Genomic DNA, 24,530 nt, shown 5'->3' with positions numbered 1-24,530 from the left:
TTTGGAATAATTTGAATCACATATTTACAGAATAAGGCAAAGTAACGTTTCTTTCCATTTAGAGCAGCTTTTAAGCTTGTAGCAGAAAAATGTTTTCACTTTTTTGCTCCTGAGTAGGAATTAGAAAAAATGTGAAGTTTGATTCTTCTGTTAGATAAATAAGATCCCAGAATGTCATTTTGGCAAAAGATAGAATATGTGTTTTAACATTAAAAAACCTGCTTTACTTGTGTAGCTTTACCAGTTGTTGGTGTTTCACATTTAGCTGTAGTGTGACCTGAGGGGCTACATGAGCAGCCTGTGGCCCTGCAGCAGCCTTGGATGGAGGCCACCCTGCATCCTTCCATATCGCTTTCTGATTATTTGTTTGCTAACTGCATCTATCTTCTGTGCACACGTCCTTTAGCTGACATGGGTTTCGCCAGACTCTTCAACTCTCCCCTCAAGCCGCTGGCGGACCTCGACCCCGTTGTGGTGACATTCTGGTACAGGGCCCCTGAGCTGCTGCTGGGAGCCCGACACTACACCAAAGCTATCGGTGAGTCACACGTGTTACAAAAAACCCTTTTGTGTGTGTTAAACAGCCATGAACATTAAACTTTCAGCACTAAAACAGGACTTTGATCCCTACTTGTTTGCATGACTCAAGCTGCTTTGTGTTAATCGGCATGAGTAGCTGTGATTTTAGCAGCATAATGAGTGTCTCAGTGTCCCTGAAGGGCTCTCTATGTAAATATGAATGCACATCAGAGGTAGATGATAAGATGTAAGAGCTCATATGATCCCTAGCTTTCATCAGCGTGAAGCTGGTGTGTCTACACGTCTATATTTATCAAACGTGGAACATGAGACAACACTGTGAGTGTGTCGTCACAGTATTTCATGCAGTGAACACTCTCAAAGTGTCCCAGACCTCCATTATGCCAGTGATTATTTCCATTAAGTGCGATCAAAAAGTTCTGAGACTGCGCATATAAAAATCAAAAACTGCACCGTATTTAAATTTGGATGCTGCCCACATCTAAGTGGCCTCTCATAAAGGGATACAGCACTGCCAGGTCTTCTGCGACACTCTTATAACGCTCCCTGGAATTCTTGTTATCTAATCATGTCAAGCAGCATCTGCGATGAGCACTGGATATCCTAAACTGTGTCGAAACGATAATCCTTCAATCAATCAGACTTCATTTGTATTGCGTTTTCATGGAACACAACATGTAATAACAGGAACTGGGAATCTGAAAAAACATCATCCTAAATAGTTGCAAAGAGGGAACACCAGTGGTTGGATAAGTCAAAATTCAAAACTGTAACGTAGTGAAAAAGTTAAGTAGTAAAAGACCAATAAAATAGATTTAAAAAATTAAAAAATATATCAGAAAAAATAGATATTCAAAATACAAATAATTATATCAAATTAAAAGCACAATAAAATAATAGTTATTAATTATTGTTATTATATTAAATGAATAAATGCCAGGCTAAAAAGATGATTTCAACTTACATTTTATTTTGAGGAAGAGGAAGAAGTTGCATTGAGCTGGAGAAGACATGCTTTTTTAGCACTGCATAAGAATCATGATATCTATGTCTGTCTATTAAATATAATTTCACAGCCAGCTGCTGGTTGTCGTAGCCTTTATCTGTACAAAATCCAAAGTGTTAAAATTACATTTCACAGTTTCACAGATGTTTACATGCCAAACTGTCTGTCAGCTGGCAATTTTCTGTTTCAAATGTTTATGCTAAGCTTCGCTAATTTGCTTCATATCTAATGAACAGAAAAGGAAGGGTTGTCAGTTTTATCATCAAAAAATTCCCAATTGCATTAAATATGGATGTACTGTCACTTATCAGTATCATTTTGTTTTGTATTATTTAAACCTACAAAAATCGTATTCAATTCTCTCAGTTTTTATTGCTTTGCAGTCAAACTCAGGTTCACTTTAACTTCACTTTGCTCTTTCAAACATATCTATAGTCGTACATGATAGTTATACACCCATTTTTTTGCCTGGAACCTGTTGGTCTTGTTGAAATGCATGCATGTTTTTATGTTAGTAGTTTAGAAAGAAAAAAACACCAGAGTCACTGTAAGTGTTGACATACAAGTAAGAAATTACTTCATATGTAAGATCAGCGATATTTTAGGTTAAAAATGGTTCAAATTCATGTAAGTTCAGATAATATAACAGTAAACAGCTTTAATGTGAAATCCGTCTTCCAGCAGAGTTGAAGAGTCACCTTCATTTAATCCAGGAAGACTAATGCACTGTAGCTAATGTATCTGAAAAACACTCAGACTGAGTGGCGTCTGTGTGTGTGTTGTGTGTGTGTTTGTACATGCATCAGATATTTGGGCGATTGGCTGCATCTTCGCGGAGCTTCTAACGTCGGAGCCCATCTTTCACTGTCGCCAGGAAGACATCAAGACCAGTAACCCCTTCCATCACGACCAGCTGGACAGGATATTCAGCGTCATGGGTTTCCCAGCAGGTCTGTGCACAATACACATAAATACACACAACTGCACTCAGACAAGGCCACAGCTGTGTTTGCCTGCCGTTTTCTCAATCAGCTTCGATTTTGAAATTTGGGTTTGCATTTCAAACAAACTTGACTGGTGTGGAGAGTCAACAGGCTCAACAGTTAGTCACGCTCAGTGGATGCCGAGTGTTTTCATTGTCATCACTTCACACCGGTCTGATTTCGGTTTGTGTTTGATGAGATATCTCTCACCAGTGCTACATAAATGTCAACTGATTTACAGCCAATTCTGTGGAGTGTTTATTTAACCCTTTGAATGCACGGGTCATTTTTCAAACACTTTGATACACCTCTTGTCACCAGCTCTTAGATTTAACAAAAATTTGCATGCACCTGAAAAAAAACACATATATCATGACAGTCTTGAGTTTCCAGTGACTCCTATAACTGATATTTTTCTATGATGAAACCACTGAAACACACGTCTTTGTCACAAGAAAACAATCATGCATTTTGCTTTTTTTTTTATAGATTTATTAAAGATCTTTTGGAAATGAAACCAAATCTGCTGGGTCAAAAATATTCATACAGCAGGTTGGGTCTTGGGCACAGGTGGGTGCTCCAACAAGACAATGAAACCAAAACATACATCAACAATGGTAAAAAAAATGACTGAATCAGAGTAGAATCAAGATTTTTGACTTAAACCCAATCAAGAACCTGTGGACTGCGATGAAGAAACAAGTTAGTGTTAGAACGCCAACAAATATAGTTAAAATGGATCGATTCTGTCAAGAAGAGTGGTCACAGATACAACCAGAAGCTTGTGTTAGGTTAAAACCACCTAATTGAAGTGCAAATTACCATTTGACGTTTAGCCAAATATTAACATTACTGAATGTATATTTTTAACCCAGCAGATTTTGTCATGTTTTCAAAAGACCTTTAATAAATGTATAAAAGAACCAAAGCTCATGATTGTTTTTTTTATGGCAAAGGCTTAAAATTCAGAGTTATAGAAGTCCTTGGAAACTGAAAGACTGCTATAATATACATGGTCTTTACATGAGTATGTAAACTTTTGTTAATGACTCCTTATATATATGTATGTTTTTATATTTGTAGCATTTGTAAGCCTGGTTGCGTTCTCTTGTTCCACAGATAAAGACTGGGAAGACATCAGGAAGATGCCAGAGTACCCCACACTGCAGAAAGACTTCAGGAGGACAACGTGAGTAGATGTTGTCAAGATCTGAGCATCATCAAAAGAAACTCAAAAATAAAGAACCAGATGTGGCATCATTGTGTTCTCTTGTCCAACAGGTATGCAAACAGCAGCTTAATCAAATACATGGAGAAGCATAAAGTGAAACCGGACAGCAAAGTTTTCCTGTTGGTAAGTTGCATAATTTTAATAAAACATTACATTGACTTGCAATAACCATAGCTACTACCTAACCATAAACCTTAACTTAAATCAGCTAAAAATTGCATGATTTACTGGGGAGTTGCTCTCTTTTCAACATGACTCTTATTCCTCCATAACATACAAATATACATGTCCATATTACAGGGAAAGATAATCTGCACAGATCAGAAAATGTTTAAATTTACAGTCGAATAATTGTAAGAAGAGTCTTTTTTTTATTTTTTGAGGTAGCACTTTGGTTCCATTGCACAGATATCTACATTATGAGCTGTTTTCAGTGTGTTGAACAGTGTGATTAACAACACTGAGATCTGTGAGAGATGCAGGAAACGTGAGGTAACCTTGTAAACACAGCACTGTTGGATAATTATGTTAAAACCCTTTACCAGACTCTTTGGCATCCCCAGCCTTTTCTCTCAGGCCTGACAGTGCTCTTTAGATGACCCTGTGATGACATCATGCACCTTAGTAACAAAGAGAACAACATGTCAGGGGTTTAACCCGCTGAACACCAAGCAGTTTCTGGGCATTCTTTTTGCTTCTGTCACATTTTTACTCACTCCAATATAGAGAAACGACACAACCATGGTTAGATGTAGACAGAGCTCAGAATTATCTTTTGTGCAGTATGACAGAGTTATAATGCCATGAATCATAGAAAAATGAGCACAATTTGTACAATCCTGGTGTCAACATGTATAGTATTTTTCCAAGTGTTCACAAGTTTTACCAATAATGTAAAAATGTTGGCTCTACATACTGCAGATATTTTACTAGTTACAATTTTAATATGTTTTCATGCTTGTGTCTTTCTTGCACTGTGTAAAATCAAAATGTCCCAGATTTTTTTGTCAAATGACTGTTTGTCGCAGCTCAGTCACTAAGTTGAGTTTATTGTGGGAGAATTCAATGAAATTCAAGTTAAGCATGTAGAATAAAGCCAGTTGCCAGCAGTTTCTGGTGATAAGAGAGTTAAAGGCAATGTTAGTGGTTCAAGAATGCTTTGCTGCTTCTTCCGTTGAGAGACTTTAATGGTCTTTTCACAATTGTACTTTGGTTCACCAGATTCCTTGTTGCCTTGTAGTTCTGGTCTTGTCAACCTTCACAGTTTCTTATTCCAAACAAACCGAGATGAGTGAACATGAGATCGTAGGGACTGATTAGGTCACTCACTGGGAAATTTTGGGGATGTCACATTCCGTTTATCAGTAAAATGACGCCGCAAGTTTGGCAATGCAACTTCACGGCATAGATAAGGACAGTTGGAAAGCTGAAAATTAGACAGTTCTTTCTGATTTTACAGTTTTTGCCTCAGATAAATGGTATAAATTTGTTTTTTAAAGATACTTTGTCTTTCAAAACTGATGATGGATTTTAAGACATACTGTAAGGTTTTCAATATTAGTTCATTGGTAACAAAAGACAATCAAATGTTTGCTTGTTCAAATATGTTGTAATAAAAAGTCAACAATTTTGATAGCATGTCCTTATTTTTTTTTTAAAGTGTATGTTTTTTATGAAAATGGCTACCAACCTGCAGTTTAAACCCATTTTACAAACAGATATGAACAATTTTAAAGTCTCTACTCAAACCTCACAGTCACTGTTTCGTTCTAATTCGATTTGCTGGTGTACGCAGCCACAACATTAAAAAAACCATGAAAGAACAATCTCATGGGTCCAGCTTTGTCTAGGTCTTTAAACCGTCTCATAGTCGTCATCAGTTAATAGAGTTTGCTCAATATTGTAAATACAGTGGCATCTATAGAATCTCACTCCTGCCGATGAACTGAGGAAAATCAAAGCCAACAAGTTGCAACATAGCAATAACAATAATGAAAACTTTACTAGATGATGAGTAAACAATCTGAATTAGGTTTTGAAATATTAATCAAACATTAATAAGTCAAACATTAAGAGAAACATGTAAAATACAACATTTATCTTTGAGGAAAAGATTGAGCTGAATCTAAAGCTGACAGAAATTGTTTTTCTAGTCCAGAATCAGGAGCTGGATTGTGGGTAATGAAGTCTTTGAGTTCTAAATAGAAATCTCTTTCTTTCCCTTCCTTTTTTTCCTGCTAAAATACAACTTACTGTAATAAAAAAATACTTTATTAGACTTTGTTTTCTGATTTCTCTCTGTAATTATAAAGCTTTTCTGATTGTTGTTATCTTTTTCCTCCCTCAGCTGCAGAAGCTCCTCACCATGGACCCCACCAAAAGAATTACATCAGAGCAGGCGCTGCAGGACCCCTACTTCCTGGAGGACCCTTTACCAACCACTGAGTGAGCCTCAATAAACTTTTACAGAAGGCTTTCATTTGTCTTTATTCAGCAAAAGCAATGCAGTGGTTTACCTCCTACAGTGTGAGGGGTTTTCCCTTTTGTGTTTGTCAAGTCTTCCTGTTTTTAATCCTGTGTTTCGGTTGGTGGAGCGAAGAGTTACAGTATGTTGATGCAGAAACGCTTTAACCGCCGATGTTATCTGGTTTTCTCCAGTGTGTTCGCTGGCTGTCAGATCCCCTACCCAAAACGGGAGTTTCTAAATGAAGATGAGCCCGAGGAGAAAACAGAAAAGGTAATTATGCAGTGTCCCAGCATGGAAATAATTTGATCAACTGGCCATAAAGGGAATTAAATTCAGAACTACACAAAGTTGTTTCATTTAATACCTCCTCATTCAGAATATTGTGTTGTCTTTTATGGGCTGTTTTTCACGGTCACATCATCAATTAAATGTCAGCACTGGAAAGCCACATCAGAGCTGGTTTCAGCTGTTCAGTTACATTCATTCTATATGTCTGCATAAAAATAACATTTAAAGAGCTGAAAGTTTGATCAGATAGTCTACTCACAGATTATCATCAATTTATAGGGTATTTTCTTTTCTTACACCTCTAAAAACACCAAAATATGATCACACTTTTATTAACTAGAAAAATACGACAAATAATAGAGACAGTATGTTAGGAAAGTGAGTTTACAATGTTAAGTACACAGTTAATTGAAATTCAATGCAAAAGTTCTGCCATAAATTCTGCATTTTTACAAAATGCATAAAGTTTTGATGCATTTGCTGGAAATGTGTAAACTAAACAAGATGTTGTGTTAACCTGAGGTCATAGTTAAAGTAGTGGACCACATTATATTGAAAGGTGTTTGTGATTTATTTGTCCTCCCTATTCATAAACAAAATATCAGAAATACCTCTGAATATAATGTAGTTCAGCACCAGTACCGTCACTAAAACAGCAAGTGTATTTAACTGAACATTATAGTATGTTTTTTGTAATCAGTAAAATTTCTAAATGTTCAGGGTAAGATTAGATCTAAATCTGTTGCCACCTTTGGAGAATTTCAACATCAGCGGTTTGTGAACTCTTCGACATCTGTGGCGTTTATGCTTCATCAAACTTAATTTTTTTTGATTTGGAGAGGAGTCATTGCACATTTCCTGAAATTGCATAACAGAGCAGTTGAACATTCAGTGTTCAGGCAGTGACTTGTACACACATCTCAAGAATGCACCGCTACAGTTTGTTGTAGTTTGTATAAAAGGTCAAGGCTTCATTGTGCCACACTTGTACATTAGAAGTGATCTAAAACCCAAAGCAGTGTGGAAGCCTGTCATAGTCAGATTGTATTACTGTTCAGAGAGATAAATGACAGAGGAAGAAAAACACAAGCTGGACAAACACGAGCCGCCGGTTTAAATCTCACAGCAGAGCGGCAGCCAGCTCACCTCTCCAGGTAAAGGTCGCAGAGTTTCCAGAGTCCGTTAGACGCTGAGAGCTCTGATTTACGTTTCATACACGACACTGATAACCTGAACGCTTGATCTATAGGCTGCTGTAGCAGGAAAAAAATTCTTAGATATCAGCTAACCAGTCAGCTAGCGTTGCTGTAATGCGGCACATTTGACTGATTTTACCTGCAGTTGATGGGTAATTTTCTCACTACATTTCCAAGAATGGAAGCTGCTTCAAAAGGAAAGACAACACGAACAATATACCATTAAATTCTTTAAAATATCATATCACAGACATAATTGTATAAAGCTGTGATTTACTAAAAGTTGTACCTCTGGTCAGCATATTTTTTTTCATTTGTATTGCCTCTAATGTAAAGAACTAGAATATGTGGATGGGTCAATATATAGTTGCGGGACCTTTTGTAGATATTTTGACATTTTTACTGTTTGCAGGACTAAAATCAACATGGCTGCCTTTTAACCAAATACCACATGGCGTTTTTAGAGAAAGATTCTTCCAAAATATTATATATACAATAAAATTTACTTAGAAAGTTATTTATAAAGATATTGTAGAAAACCTGTTGGCATGTGATAAATCCACACTTGACTCACACACTACTTTATATTAAATAACTCAGAAAGCCTGGAGTCTTGTCAGTCTTTTCTTCAGGAGGAAATGACATCATGTGGAGCAGGTCATGTGATCTGGAATTAACCAGGGATGTGATTTTTCTGCGAATTCGCGGAATTCCGCTTTTTTCAGGGATGGGAATTTACCGCGGATCCGCGGATTTCCACCGATTTCACAAGTTTGAACACTTTATTGTCCCTGATACTCCCACGCGATGGTAACGACGTTAACGATAGCTTGTTAACGACGATTGTAAACGGCCCAGCGATTGGAAGTCGCTGCGCCGCCACCGCCGCACCCCCCCAACAATTTTTGAATGAGCTCATGTTATTATTGTTTAACTAGTTAGGAGGTGGTTGTTATTAAATTTGGATGTTTTTTTAGTTGGCATTTTAGTGATATCCGGTCATTTTTTATTAATAAATGATTGTCTCTATAATAAATGATTAGGGAATTTGTAAAGACATGATCATAATGAACATAAAAAACATTTGATTTTTTACTTTTAGTAAAAATGTATGCAAGATATATCCTATGGACTTAAAAAGTCCCTCAATTATATATTGACCCAGATACAAAAACAGCTAAAATATGAATTTTAATGGAAAAACTGATTCCCTTAACACTATAATATCTGCATAACACTTTCAATTTCCCCAAATTACAATCACTCATAAAAGCAAGGAGGCTAGTGAATGTCAAACGAAGAAAATAATTTTATTATTTAGTCTATAACATAGAAAATAGTGAAAAAATAATAGAAGTATAAGTATAATAAAATGGAGAAAAACAGCAAATCCTCACTTTGGAGAAACTGTAATGATTTTGCTAGCAAATGACTGAAATTCTTAATTGATTGTCAGACATCTTATTTTTCGGATGATGAATTCATTTTTCTAGCTGAAACTTGTCACTGTATCAACATATTAACTCAAAGCAGACTTCCCACACTGACTATCAGTCTACGTTTTTGAATATATCTTTCCATTAGTATCAGCAACTGACAAAATCTCACCTAAGCCTCCATCTCACAGAGACTTCCATTCGTTTTTCAGGCTTTGTGGGATTTTTGGAGGACTGGTAAATTCTTAAAATGTTCTTAAAATTACAGCTTGTCTCCTTTAAAACATCATTTGAGCTGGATTCATAGTGTTTTATGTGACAGCTTGATCGTCGCAGTGTACCAGATGCGCCCGGACAATTCCATCGTATATAATGTTACAACAGAACTGGTTCTTAGGAATCTGCAGCCCATTAGAGTAAACAGGCTCTCCCGTGTCCCTTCAATTATTTTTACAGTATAATAAATCACTACGGGGACTCGGCGGTGACTTTGCCAGAGGCTGGGACACACTGTACATGCAGTAGCAAAGTGCAGCAAAGAGACAAACCAACGCACCTCATCACTGCATTAAAAGCAGCTGAAAAAGCGCGTTATTGTCAAAAATTGTTTTAAGAAGCAGGTCTCTGTTGTGCAGTCTAAAGAGAAGGCGAGCACTGAGGCAGCGATGGACGTCTCCATGTAATTTCTGAGAAGCTGTAGCTCCTGTATCATATTCACAGCTGCTGTCTAGAAAGCAGCAAATGATCCGAGTGTGATCAGAGTGAGAGGCTTGGCTTGGTTTTATTCCTTCAGCATAGAATAGGCAGAAGCAAAAATAGAAAATGAAGCTAAATTAAACAAACTGCTTAAAACTGATACATGACACAGGATAAAACGCTACTCAGTGAATTTAATTGATGTGAGCCTCTGCTGCAATACAGACTGAAATGAAAGTTGCAACACACATCTGATTATAGCACATACGGGTTTGTCCATCACAACTATTCTAAATACAGTATATACTGAAATACATAGTGAACCACAGAAAAACGAGTTTTCTCAATTTTAGCACATTAAATGATCCATAAGAGCCATAACTATGAATTTTGTCAGGACTGAGACTGTATTGTGTCTTTGCTGGTCACTTTATGGTTAAACCACTGTAAAAAATGTAACACCAGACCAATTTAAAAGCAAATTACTACAAAATACAAAATCATATGAGTAATAATCATCCATTTTATAATTGAATATGCTATACTTAAAGAACCCTTCTAATGAAAATTGAGTTTCTGCCTCATTAACATGTCCAGATATTGTTTTTTATGTGCTCCGTGGTTGAGCGTTTCCACCTTAAAACTGCAATAAACTGATGACACATTCATAAACACAGATTCAGACTTCCAGGGTTTTATTATATAAGACACCGGAGGAACAACTTGTGTCAGCCAGCAGAGGGGGGCTTTCCGAATCATTATTCATCCTCATCATCAGATTCCAGTTTGAACATGTTATGTTTGACTTGTTCCAACATTACAACTTGCCGTTGTGCAGCATAAAGTACTTTTGCAGTGTTTGAACAGAATCATGAGTGAACTAGTGTGATTTTCACATGATCTAGTTTGTGCAAACAGTTCATTTAAAAAAAAAAAAAAAAATCAAAGGAGACATGTAGAAAAATGCAATTTTGATTAAATTTGTCGACTTCAAGCTTAGATTTGGTTAAGTTTGCCTTCGTCACATTAAATTAGTTCCAGGACAGTAGAAAAGTTGAAAATCCGATAGATGTTTTTGTTTTTACAATTCCTGCAATAAATTATGATTTTTTTTTTGGTGATTTTTCAAAACATAATACGTCTTTCAAACCTGCCAGAGACTTTTGGGGGTTCAGAGGGTTAAGGTATTTCAAACCAACATTGTTTAATTCTCGTTATATCTGGAATGACTCTATATTTACTGTTTAGTGAACTTTATTTACAGTTCGTCATTAACATTTAGAGTATGAGTGTGGCAATTTATCAAACATACATAGCGCTCAGAAATTCCAAAATTGATGAAAAATGTACTTTTCACGTACAGTCCCGCCATCTAGTGCGCCACATTTTATTTCAAAATACTAATGCATGAGTCAGAATGAATAAGTAAATAACAAGGAGATTTTGGACACAGCAGAGCTAGATACTTGTTTATAATCTTCTTTCTTACTGCATTTGTTGGCACGTTGCTACATATCTGGCTGGACTATATGTATCTAATGCATGAATCTAAAGCTTCATACCACTTCTAGAGATGAAAAATGCAATTTTGTACAGTTTTTAAATGCACCTTTGAAAATCCATTGTAATAGATGTAGAACGATCAACTCTAGACATTGTTGCTACAGACATACACACAACACCAAAATGGACCATCTTTAAAACACATAATCACCAGATAAAGTAACACACACTGTAAATAAGTAACTGAGGTGTGGCCTTGTGTGCTGACTCCACCAAAGGTAACATTAAACTAATGTGGATACTGCAGCTCTCACCATTTTATACAAGTATTGAGTTTCATCCTAATCACCAGAGTCTCTTGTGCTCAGTTTCATAAAGCATGTTGTGCAAAAACTTCTGCATCTGGGCCACTTTTGAAAACATTTGTGTCATAGATGGTCCATGAATAACACACAGACAAACACAATATGAGACAGCACTATTGTCTAACTACATAAAGGATTTTCTTTAGGGTGAACTGCTACATGTTTCCTTCTTTGTCTCATCACTTTTACAGTCATTTCTCGCATTCAGCTCAAGCTGCTCTTATTCTAATGCTTTATTCAAATTATACACTAATATTTTGCCAAATTCTAGTTCATTTCAGTCACTTCACTGAGAAAGTGGGTCACAGAAATAGACAAAAATAGCCACCAGCTAAAAATACAGCAAACAAAATAACCGTTTCAAGCAAGTACGCGAGATGATTTCACACATTTTCCCCGTAGCCAGACTCCCTTTTGTTAAGCTATTGTTGTTTGTGTTGTGTGTGTGTCTGCAGAATCAGACCCAGCAGCACCAGCAGACGACGGGCCAGACTCAGGCCCAGAACCAGCAGCAGACGGCGGCCCAGCAGGCTCCTTCTCAGCAGAGCTCGGCTCAAACCAACGGCACTGCCGGAGCCACGGGGGCCACCACTGGTGGAGGGTTGCAGCATGGTCAGGACCAGGGGCCCCCCAACAAGAAACCTCGGATCGGGCCCTCTGGGGCCTCATCAGGCACCGGGGTGCTACAGTCAGAGTATCAGGTCAGTGGGGTTTTAGCCTGATATATCTTGTTTCCATGTTAGTTAAAAAAAAATAAAATCAGCGAGACACACTGTTGCATGTTTTCTTTTTTCACCTTGAACACTTTGTTTACTTTGACCCAGTGCAGAAATACCTCCACAGAATACAAAATGTGGTTTAATCCAGAGCTAAAAATAGTCTCCAAACAAATAAACTAACTCCTTCTGGTGGAGCAGCGTTTGATTAAAAGCATTGCAGATGAAAATGTGAACGTTTGTGCCCCATTTTTAAAGATATTCAGACGAAACCACTGAGCTTCAGGAAGAGAGCTACGATATGGAAAGGTTATAGGAGTCAGAATTTGTTAAGACATGAAGTATCTCATTAGTTGTGTTTCTGTAGTGTATTTTTATTCACATTTCTATAGTATTATGTAAGAAAAAGCTAATGGAAACATGAAAACTGGGAAAAACTTCCTCAGTTTTACACTTACTGGAAGTGGTTATTGACATTTTTGAGACAGAGTTACTGCATTTCATTGAAAAGGAAACACAATTTGTAATGAGAAAAGCACTCCGAGAATGCAGCTGAAAATGGAAGAAGAATTTTGGTGTATCTGTCCTTTGTTTCTGTGGATGCACATAAATGAGGATCTTTTCCAAATGGCAATATAACATTTGATGGATGAGGAAGAGCTTTGACTTTTCAGGAATTTCATTCACTGATATAGCCAAAAGCAGCTTTTAATAATGGTTATTTAATCGATATTATTCATCTATTTAATGATGTAGAATCATAATATATCATAGTATGTAGGAATATCATAATGCAAAATATCACATTATGTGCTTCTTGTGATAGCATGCATCTAAATACCCATTTGTAGTCTGTTTTAATTCACATATGAGGTGAGGTTCTTCAGCTTTACCTCCCTGTAGCTATTTCCTGACCTTTTTAAAACAACTTTTCCTCACAGCAGAGATAAATAGAGGAGCTACTGTTGAAAGAGACACATACAAACATACACTTACACACCACACAACAACAGCCTGGTGTCTCGCTGATAAGGACTGTACATTCCACACGGTCCCGCTGACAGAGCTGATATCAAGTCACCGTGGTGCCTGTGAGCTGTTGTTTTTCTTCTCGGAGCGTCTGTTGTATTGTTGACTCGACTCTTATCATGAGGCCAAAAAGAGGAGAGATTTCAGAGTGCTGGAGAGAGTGCGATAACATGTAACTGTGTGCAAAAATTTGAGAAAATTATGTGTTTTGTAGACATTTCAAGGATGAACTCCTGCAGCGTCATCTAGAAAACACAAGCCTTTCTTCACATGTGAATGCACTGATAATTTTTATTTCAAGACCTCAAAAAAGGGGTGAAATACAGTAATTGTGGCAAAAATAATCAACTATTGTGATTTGTTTTGAACCAAACATCTGCGTACATCTGCAAGGGCATGGAGGTCATGTGTTGATACTGCACAGAGCACAGTGTGATAGAGGTGACTGGTTTGACTTCTCCTGTCTCTGTATCAGCGAGGCCTCATGGAGGCGACACTATCAGACGTGCACATAATACATACATAGATATATATAGTCATACTTGTGAGACAGCTGCTGGCTTTCAGGCCTCAGCAGATGTATAAATAAACCAGTGGAGTGGGCGGCATACCAGGAGGTGGCTCACAGTCTGACAGCGCCGTCACCGTCAGCGTCCTACTTTTAGCCTCATTGATTCGTATCCGCATATATCCCACCATGCACCACTCTGCAGTCACTCTCCTGAACAGCAGCAGTGTTGCACATGTGACCTGGTCTGTGTGATGCAGATATGCAACCGGTTCACTTGAGGTCTCTGACAGCAAGTTGTCATAACTGTGACTTGATGCATCCTGTTCTGCTTCTTACTGTGTGCAACAGGTTTTGCAGCATTTTGTTTTCTCATAAAAATGTCTTTCAATTCATGCCTTCCATCACTTGCATAAAATATGTACATTTTTAGTCCTGCACTTTCTGGCTAAGATATAAACACTCATCTTTTACAATTCATTCTCCCAGTGTGTACCTCAGACTTTTTAGCTCACTAAAAGGCTCCTAAGCAAGGTCAGAATAAACCAAGTAATGTCTTTATACAACAGATTTTTAAGAGTGAAAATGATTTAAACACCAATTTCACCCCCGGTTTGACCATGAAAGCAGTTTTTTAAGCTCATAAAGTCTAACCTATGCCCCATAAAACAAATGAATAAATCCCCTAACTGGAAAAATCTGAGCATAAACCTGCATTTTGACCTGATGGAAATTGATTTATGTTGCACATTTTATGACAGTAATCTATACAATTAGTCTTATCACACTAAAGACTTTTGAACATGCTAGATTCTGAAACATCTCGTTGGTTGTTACAGTGGTTTAAGGAAAACTACTACCAGCTAGTAAACAAAGTTTGATTTTTAAAATAAATGAATGAATTTCATGGTTTGTGATAGATGAATAACCAATTTGAAACTTATCTAATATCTGCAGTATCACAAAGCTGAAAATACTTCCACAAAATGTCTCCACAAGCTCCAAAAGGCAACAAAAACCTCAGACCATGTGTTGTATTTTAGCTGCAGTACCTGGTTGTGCCACCAGCCTCTTACTATTAATATTGTAGTGGGGAGGTAGTAAGTTAGACTACAGGCGGTTTCTTTGTGGGAGTTTACCAACGGACATCATCAGCTTGGAAAATCCCTTCTTAGAAATACTAGTCTTTAACAGCTAATTACTAGCTAACTTTTAAGATAAGATAAACTTTATTGATCTTCACTGGGGAAATCCACATGTTACAGCAGCTAGAAAAAAATGGAGCCAAGAAACCAGAAGGCAAGAATTAAAAAAGTAGAATAAAGATAAAAATACTTCATATGTACAGATATGGCACAATGGATGATTATACTCAAACTGACACAAACACAGTGTGTAGAAATGAACATAAAAGTTGTAAAGATAGCTTGTTATTGCACTTGAAAAGTAGTAGAGAGAAAACAAGTCTTAAAATATGTTTTTGCCTCTGAAGAATTATAAGGAGAACAATGTTTGATACTCTTATTGATCCCAGAAGGTAAAATTCAGTTTTGTTTATCATGTCAGAGTGCGTGGTTAGCCAAACCTTGAGGAGAGATAAAGGCCTTGCTTAAGGGTAATGTTTGGACGTTATACTCGGATCTTCCAATCTGTAGTCCACAGAAGGGATCGACTGATATGGGTTATTTGTTTGTTTTGTCAATTTTGATTACTTGAGAGGGACTGAGAGATCTATACATTACATGCAATGCTTTAACAGCCTGCAAAAACAGGAACGAGATTTTTTCATTATTCAGGGTGGCCATAACTGAAAATGTAAAATAGAAATAGGAGTGATCAGAGTAGGACACTCTCCTCTGTTTAATTTACTGAGATTGTCTCCTGCAGTTACGTCTGGTGTTCTTCTCTGTTTTCGTAGTTTTCTACTGCTTTAACATTTTTATTGTCTGCTAAGGTCCATATCTTGAAGCTTATTGTTTTTCAGACTGTTTCTGGCTGATTTGTGGCTGCCATATAAATTAGCCATTAGCCATTAGCCATTATCATTAGCATAACTGTAGGCCCTGTCAGAATAGCTAATTTCCTGGATTGTGGCAACATCTTGTTCAATTTTTTTCAGTCTCTGTTTGAGAGACATTTCTCAAGATTTCTGACACTATTTGAGACCTGAAGCAGTCAGTCAATAAAAATACAGATACTGATGATCAGGGGAAAAGAAAAGCCAAATATCAATGAAGATAATCGAGCAGGCCTCGTTCACAACCGCAATCACTAAATCATTACTTACACATTATGTTACTGCAAGTTTCCAAAAAAAAAATAGCAGGTAAAACAGGATCCCTAATGTAAAGCTGAAATGTTTTTAGTAGTACTCATGATAAATAAGCTGCTACTTCTAAAAACAACATTAAATATCTGCTCACATGCAGGCAGCTTTGTGTGTTTAAGAAGAGTTCACCGTTGTGTTTTTCTTCTCTGCTTCGCCGTCAGCACTCCGGCTCCCGCCTTGGTTACCAAAGCAACGTCCAAGGTTCCACTCAGCCCCAGAGCACCATGGGATACTCGTCATCCTCCCAGCAGAGCTCCCAGTACTCCCACCAGACCCACCGCTACTGAGGCCCACAGTCACTCCTGAACCAGCAGAGGAGTCGCCTCCTCCTTGTCTTCAACCAACCTCAGCAGACGTCGCCCTCGACTCCCTGGTCCTGTTCGGACCTCCGTCCCTCCACAACGTCATTCCAACTCCTCATTTCTTCACCTTTTACCCGACAGCCTTCCACGGCAGTCTAACATGAAGGCAAACAAACATAGGAACCAAAAAATAATAATAATCCAACATGTTCTGCCTCATTGGGCTGGTGAAACATTTTTCAAACAACTGAAAGAAAAATTGTAAGATAGATGTGAAGGCGTCACACACAGACTCAGAACCATGGCACTTACAAACACAACGTTCCTCAAGAGGAAGAATCGCAGCTGTGTTCATACATGTATATTATATAACACCTTTTTCTATTTGATTTTTTTTTCTCTTGCTTGTTTGCTAGACTTTTCAAGTTTACCTTGATAGTTGATGTCACTATAAATATTGTTACATATGTAAGCGATTGGATGAAACAAAACGCAGGAGGAAAAGCCCTTTACTGTCAACTCTAGTGTACTAGTACCTTGGATAATCAGACGAAAAGCAGCAAAAGTTTTAGCTGATCCAGAAAAAAAAAAGATGTTTCTACACCGTAAAATAAATCAGGGAAATATTAAAAGCGCAATTTAAAACTTAAACTTCTTATTATAGGGTTTCTATATTTAGATCTGTTTGTGTAGATTTGGATTTGGACTGTAAGAAGAGCAATTGACTTTTTACAGCTTCTGTATATCCTGATCACTCCAAAACTTTTAGAGATGAGAAGCATTTGACAGCCGAGCTTCGTTTCCTCTGACAGCGTTTTTCAGGAGGTCTTCTTGTTTGTTCGTGGCCGGCAGCTCTGGAGTGTTTTTTCTTGTCCAGGAGCCACTGGTGGACACTTTCGCTGTGACAGCCGTCTTATCATGGACCCTCAAAACTTTTCAAGGTTTCCGAACGTGCGCATAAACGTACAGGGCAGCTAACAGTACGCCCCCAAACCACCCCCCAACATATGCTTCTTGAGACTGTTACTGCCTGATGTCAGATTGTTTTTTAAGGTTTTATTGTTATCGTTGTTGCCCTGTGTGAGTGTGTGTGTGAATGAGCATGTGTGTGCGTGTGTGTACAGTGTGTTTTATATGCATGTTGTTTGATCCTTTTACTTACTAGAACTGCACTGACCGATGAACCGATCTGCAAAGAGCTGGAACAAACGTGGGGTGAGTTTTTGTCGCCTCGACCTCTTCCACTCCGCCCCTCTGGCCAAACACTCAGCAGGCTTTTGGTACAGACTGGAGCACATTCACAGACAACGGGTGCGTTCTTTAATATGTCAAAGCTGGTGGAGGCATGAGCAGCTTTTTAAAATCACTTTTACGTCCAGTATATTTACCTCCATGTGTTTTTATTCTTGAATTAAGGATTTGACAAAAGCTCAGTTTAGAGTTAGCTGAGAAGACTGATATCACTGAATGTTATTATCAGTAGCCAGTTAGCTTAGCTTAGCATAAGGCCTGAATTTAGGGAAAACATTACTATTAATTTCTTTAAACTATTGCTTGGACTCAAGTATGCACTTCAGTGTTTAAAGTTTTAGCAGAAAACCTAAGACGTGCTTTTTGGTTTTGGGTTTTCCAGTCCTTATGCTAAGCTTAGCTAACTATCTGTAATGATTTTCTTCATATTTACCTGCAGACATGTGAGTGATGTCAATCTTTTCATGTAAATATTCTCTAAAAAGCAAGGAGAACATTTCCCAAAAGAGTATTATTAATGTTTCTTTCTATGGGGATATTCCAATGCGCGTTATATGACGAGATATTCGGGTTAGAAAAGGAGTAACCCAGGGGTCCTATTCCGGTTTTTAAAAACCCGAATATGAGCATATTCGGGTTTTTACTGGTGTTTACATGGCCGTACGCAACCGGGTTATTGCTAATATTCTGGTTATGAATTTCTGCCTTTCATAAAAAAAAACAGAATGCAAATCAATTTGTTTTCAGTGTTTTTAAAATGAAGTTGTTGTTTTTTTATATGTGTACTTTTCAGTTTTACAAGTTTTTTAGACTGATGCCTTTCAGAAAATGAGGTGTTTAGGATCCACTCATACAGAATTAGCTTTGGGGCTTTTAGAGATTGAAATGCTCACAGTTATATCTTCTTGTTTTATTCAGCTGAATCTTATTAGCCAAAATAGAGACAAAAATACCAAAAAATAAATCTTAAAAAATGAAAAAATATAATTCAACATATACATTAATAATCCAACCACCTATGGATATGTAAATTGGGCCATTCTATCATACCTTTGATACTAACAGTAAACATTGTAAAATTTCCTCTGTTTTCTTATTTAAGTAAGATTATCAATCCAGGAGTTTACTTTTGTGATATTGTCAAAGTGTTAATTTTACAGTAAATTTACTGAAGATAGTACTCAAAATGAAGAGAAAATTCTCTTTTCTTTCCCTGGCTGCTCATGACCTGTCATCCTGCAGGTCGCATTAAAGAACGCACTCAGTGGTTTGACTGTAACTGCGTTAGCCTCAGACAGATGTGGACACAGCAGGACGGTATTTGCCAGATGTGTTGCCTGCAGTGAGCTTAGGAAACACTGACACCTTGTGGCTGAAAAGAGAACTGGACCTCTGTCCTTTGTGAAACTGTAATTATACAAGTAGAATTGTTGCTGCAAGAGTTCAAGCATTTCTTTTATTATTTTAAACCACAACATGCAAAACCTGAGTGTTTTATTCTAAACATGATGATGTATTTGTGTCCAAAATTCCAAGATTCGCTTATGCTGAAAGTTTCTCCGTCAGTCGATACTGAATATTATTTGCATCTCGCCACTGTAATTTTCTCCTCGCGTTTCATGCATTGATGGTAACAGCAGCTGGGGGCATTTATTACAGTTGATGTTAGCAATTTGTGTTAGTTCTGCTTTCATTTTCCTTTATTTAAAACCAAAACAAACATGCAACTGGAGTAATTTTGTAGCAGGATTCATTTCAGATCCTCCTGTTCATCTTAAGAGTTACATTCCAAGATGCCAATTGGGAAAAAATGGGACATCAAATCATTTTAAAAATGTTTGATGGCAGAAAACTTTAAAATTACACGATTCCTTTTTAAGCTAGAGCGGATGAATGTCGTTTTCAGTTGACTAAAGATCTCACAGAGTGGATCTTGCAGGTTCAAAATAAATCTAAAGCTGCAGTAATTGATTTTTTTGGCTTTCTTGGGGCAGCAGAACAGATAAAATAGAACATCGGAGTAACTTAAAACATCAACAAAAGAGATTCTAGGGTGGAGGCAGCCAACAAAGCTCCAGCACTGGAACTTGTTTTCTTCCATATTCATATTGAATTGACAATATGTAAGTATTATTCAAAACATTACCCCCTTTAATCCTGACAAATGGAACATCTGAGGAAGGTGGTGTTCCCGGTCTGTTATTTGCACTATTACAAATGTCAATCTAAGTGTTTTTTTAGCTCTGGAAAACACCTCAGAAAATTCCTTTTATAAATTTGATATTGTTTCTGCATTTCCAACATTTCCTTTATTTCACGAGTAGCTGTCCACCTGAATACAATTCAGTCTTCTTTTAGGTAACTGTTTGGTTTCTGACTTCTAACACCGCTTAAACAGTAAGCTAAAGGGAGCTACAGAGTTCCAGAAATCTGAGGAGAGCTGCATTTCTGGTTAATCATTCTTTGTTGTTTCATCATGACGGGTGATAACTTGAACCCTGTCCATTTTTTTTGCTCCTGACACATTTTTGCTCACCACTTCAACATTTTTCTCTGCAATATAAAGTCCTGCACCTGTATGGAAACAGTAGAGATAACTAAAAAAAACAGACATACTAAAGAAATTTTACTATTTACATTCTGCACATTAACTCTAGAGAGATATTTCGCCATGCTGAATGTATCCTCCAACAACTTGCTCTACTGTGTACGATTTCTGTGCCATGTTGCATTTATTTTACCACGCAAGTATGTTTTATTTGTTCTCTAATTTGTTTCCATACTTGTCTCCTCACTGCTGTGTGAACACGGCCTGCAGTTCAGCGGAACAGTTCAAGAATTTTGGTCACTAGAAGATTTGGTCGCAGTAGGAGTGATGCAGGAATGGTTTGTTTTTGGTGTTTTTTTTTGGAATGAGACATTTAAGATCGAGTGATTTTGATAAAATACGACAATTTTTAACTTTGCTGTTGGAGCCATACATTTTAAGGAGAAAACGTTTTACAGTTTCTGGCTTTAAAATGGATTGGGTGGGACTCACCTTAAGGTTTTGGGGTTCAGAGGGTTCATATGCCACATTTGATCCTTTGTCCATTTAAAAATATCAATTAGTGCAGCTTTAAAGCCAAACTTCAGGTAATAATTCGTACCCTAAATGTACATGTACAGCAGTTTGGTAAAGCAGCTCGTCACACTGTTTGTCGCTTTAGTTCAATTTTTTCTGCTCTTGTGTTCTGACAGTCTGGCAGACAGATCTGAGAGAGGAGGGGGGTGTAACAGGGTCGGTCACATGCATGACGGGGATCAAAAACCAGCAGCTATTCAAAGGTTTTCTCCTCCCTTCAGTGTGTGCATTTGAAGTGAGTAGCAGCGAGGATACGCTAAGACACTTTGTCGTCTCTCTCCACACAAGCGAGGTGTCGCAAGTATTATTATTGAGGCTCCAGCGAGAGACAAATTACTGTCAAACAACTGCTATGCAAAGAAATCCCAGACTAAAGCTTTCACCTGCGCTTAGGTTTTGCAGTTGACAGGTTTTATTGTATTTTGATGGATGATGTGTTTTCATTCCTCGTCTAATATTGAGTACAGTAGTCCGAGACGGCGCTCACTTGTGTCCTTTTTTTTCACAGCAATTTAAAATGTACTCTAAATGAACTATTGTAAAGAAAAAGCATATATATGGATAGCATACAATCATATTTATTATTTCCATACATCTATGAATACCCATTTTTTGAACTTTCCTCTGCCTTAACTATAGTAGCTATAGAAAGGGACCTCTGTCAGACAAACCAGGCATCGCTAGACCATATTTCTTGTCATTTTTAGAGTTGCTTCCTCTCTATAAGCTCGCACGAAATGACGTCTAGTTACTGAATGTGTTAACGCCACCTCAATGTACAGTAGAATGAAGGTGACGCCGCTGTTTGGGATCACTCACCGGCTTCTCGTGGGTTTTGTTTCAACTTTGTCACGCCGATTTTCCACAGTGTCACTGTTGTTACAGGAATGATAATGATCCATGTTTTTGATTTGTGTGGACGGTGCCTTTATTTTTGTTTTGTTTTTCTCATCGTGTAAAGATGTCATGGGAATTTTTTTTTTTTTTAATTTTATGTTCTCACTTTCTTTGTCAGTCTTTTTCCTATCTCTTTTCCCCCTTGTTCCTATGTAGCATATTGTTATTTACACAATGTGGAAGCTAGCAGCTATATATATATTATACATACATAAAAATATATATATATATATTTGACTTCACTTCATTGTGTCACACCTTTAAAGACTGCAAAGAATCCTAATGGAGGATTAGCTCTTGTTTTCTCTGCTAGTAGATGTTGTCCTCACACATGAAGCGCGGTTATGTTTTGAAATGCTGTACATAAAAAACACATTTTAAGAATTTCTCATCGAGATATTGATACAATAATTGTCTCTTAATGCACTGTTGTCGCTCAGATATTTAGTGGTAAATAAAAATAAAAAGTATTTAATGTTTTTTAATGTCTTGCTTTAGACACTAACAGTTTCTGGCAGTGCTATGAAAGTTATACGGCAGACGACGCTCCTCTGTGTGTGTGTGTGTAGATATGGACGGACACACATATTAGTACACGCCTTTTATGAAATCTAGTGCACCTCTAGGACGCTCTCTCCTCTCACGCCTCCTTCTTTTTTGATAGTATTGCATGTGCCTGTCTTTTTCCGATGGAGAACATAAGCACTTATTGTCGCCCTCTCAACAGTTTGTACAGACGGACAGACGCTCCATCTGCAAAAACTGAACTTCTGCGATGCCTTTAGTGCCCGTCAGAGTCACAAAAGTCACAAAACGAGGTTCCACTAACTATTTATCACGCCAGAACATCTCTCAATAATAACACATTTTGCAGAAGAGGGCTAAAAAAGCTTTTTTAATTGATGCATTTGCTCCCAAAAAGCTCTCGGTGAGCTGCATCAGCAGAACGCTTTGCAGGTTGGGGCGTCTGTCCACTCTTCTACATCTGATCTGTATTATGTATGAGTGTGAAAGAGTGGGTGAATGCGTGAGTGAACGTGTGTGTGCACATGAGTTTGAAACATACATATGGCCTAAATGTATTGTCTTTTCATAGCATTTATAGATAAGGCAGCAATAGCTCAGCGCAGGAAAATCAGAAAAAGAAGACATTTATTTAGCTGCTTTTAGCAAAACTTGTCCAAACTTCACTGTACAAATGACTGTTAAATGAGAAAAAAGTCATGTATATTTATTTTATATCCTCTATTATAATAAAATCCTCTTTTGTCTCAGTCACTGTCATTCGGACTGGAGTCGTGGGGCAGCTGAGAGTGTTGGTGTCGCTGTTCACCACTTGATGGCACCCAAGGGTGATTGTTTACTGAGCTGGTGCCATTCAGCCACTGAATCCTTTCAAGACTACAGAGTCTAAGAGAACTTTCATAGATGGTTCTACCTCAACACTTCCACAAACGAGGTCTAAACTTTAAAACTACGGCATAGTACAAGGAGCTATAAAAATATACACAGAGTTCAGAGACCCTAGAGGGGAGGGGATAAATACAACACTCAACAGTCCATATTAATGTATCCATCTTACAGCCATCATATCCACATTAACTGGGGGTCATGTATTCTAGTGAATCTTTTTGCTCAAATTTGTGCAGTTTATCATAAAAATATCTCTTTATGTGAAGAAAAACTAATTTTAGGCACCAAGTGATTTTTAAAATATAGTAGAATATATTTCAGTAAGGCGTTAACATATTTACTGACATGTAGATCAGCTTTTGTCATTAAATCAGATCCCTACCGAGTGAGCAGACAAACAGCCATGATTTAATCTTCAGTCCTCTTTAATGTCTTTGGTCTGGGGAAGTAAACTCTTTAGAGATTGTTGTTCTTTTATGTTGTCAATGGAGAGAATAATGCATTTGTTGTAAATAGTATGGAGACTCGATTTTCTCTATCTGTGCCTATGCTGAGAGTCAGTGAGTCATTCATTACAAATTCATGCAGTGCAGCCAAACAAGGGGAGAGACACACCTAAAATATTTCAGTTTGAGACATTTGTGCATCTCTAAAAGCATTCATTTTGGATTTGAATTATAATTTTGTTATTTTCACTGGAAAAAAATGCCCCTCTCAAAATAAGAAAAAAAAAACTTATTTCAAAGAACTTTTACCTTGAAATAAGTGAAAAAAATCTGGCAATAGAGCAAGTGAAAAATGGCTTAGTAAGATTTCTTGAAATAAGATATGATATTTAGAACGTTGCGATCTTAAAATTTGGTGGGAAAACTTATTTTAAGCTGTATTTTATCAGGATTGTCAAGCTTAGGTGTCTAAACCCTCCTGTTGTCCTCCAAAAAAATATTGTTTCCTTGTCTGAAAAAATTTTTTAAAAAATAAATAAATCAGCAAAAAATTCCCCAAATTTCTAAAAAAAAAAATTGCAAAATCTTCAGGAAGAAAACTCCTCAAAAGTTTCCCTTAAAAGTTTTATTTTAAAAAAAAAATCCACAAATTTGGCAAGAAATTAAAAAAAATTAAAAATTTGTAAATATTTTCAAAAAATGAATAAAAATCTTCCCCAATTTTTTTAATCTAAAAATTAACCAAAATCCAGCAAATTTCACTGGATTTTGTTTGATTTTTTTTTGTGAATGTTCTTAAAGAAA

At 37.2% G+C, this 24,530-nt stretch overlaps 1 protein-coding gene across 1 annotated transcript in view; it reads left to right on the top strand.

The window, feature by feature from the left end:
- Positions 1-23,145, top strand: part of cdk19 (cyclin-dependent kinase 19) — an 80,749-nt gene extending 57,604 nt beyond the window's left edge. Inside the window, exons 6-13 of the mRNA XM_022216388.2 lie at positions 407-538; positions 2,353-2,496; positions 3,649-3,718; positions 3,811-3,883; positions 6,108-6,205; positions 6,419-6,497; positions 12,167-12,412; positions 16,455-23,145. Coding sequence (XP_022072080.1) covers positions 407-538; positions 2,353-2,496; positions 3,649-3,718; positions 3,811-3,883; positions 6,108-6,205; positions 6,419-6,497; positions 12,167-12,412; positions 16,455-16,580 — 968 coding nt within the window. The 3' untranslated portion in view covers positions 16,581-23,145. The remainder of the gene's footprint in view (positions 1-406; positions 539-2,352; positions 2,497-3,648; positions 3,719-3,810; positions 3,884-6,107; positions 6,206-6,418; positions 6,498-12,166; positions 12,413-16,454) is intronic.
- Positions 23,146-24,530: the final 1,385 nt, after the last annotated feature.

Source organism: Acanthochromis polyacanthus, chromosome 16 (assembly GCF_021347895.1).
Source record: "Acanthochromis polyacanthus isolate Apoly-LR-REF ecotype Palm Island chromosome 16, KAUST_Apoly_ChrSc, whole genome shotgun sequence".
Classification (NCBI taxonomy): Eukaryota; Metazoa; Chordata; class Actinopteri; family Pomacentridae; genus Acanthochromis; species Acanthochromis polyacanthus.
The sequence above is the reverse complement of the archived record's forward strand: the minus strand, read 5'-3'. Positions and strand labels throughout refer to the sequence as shown.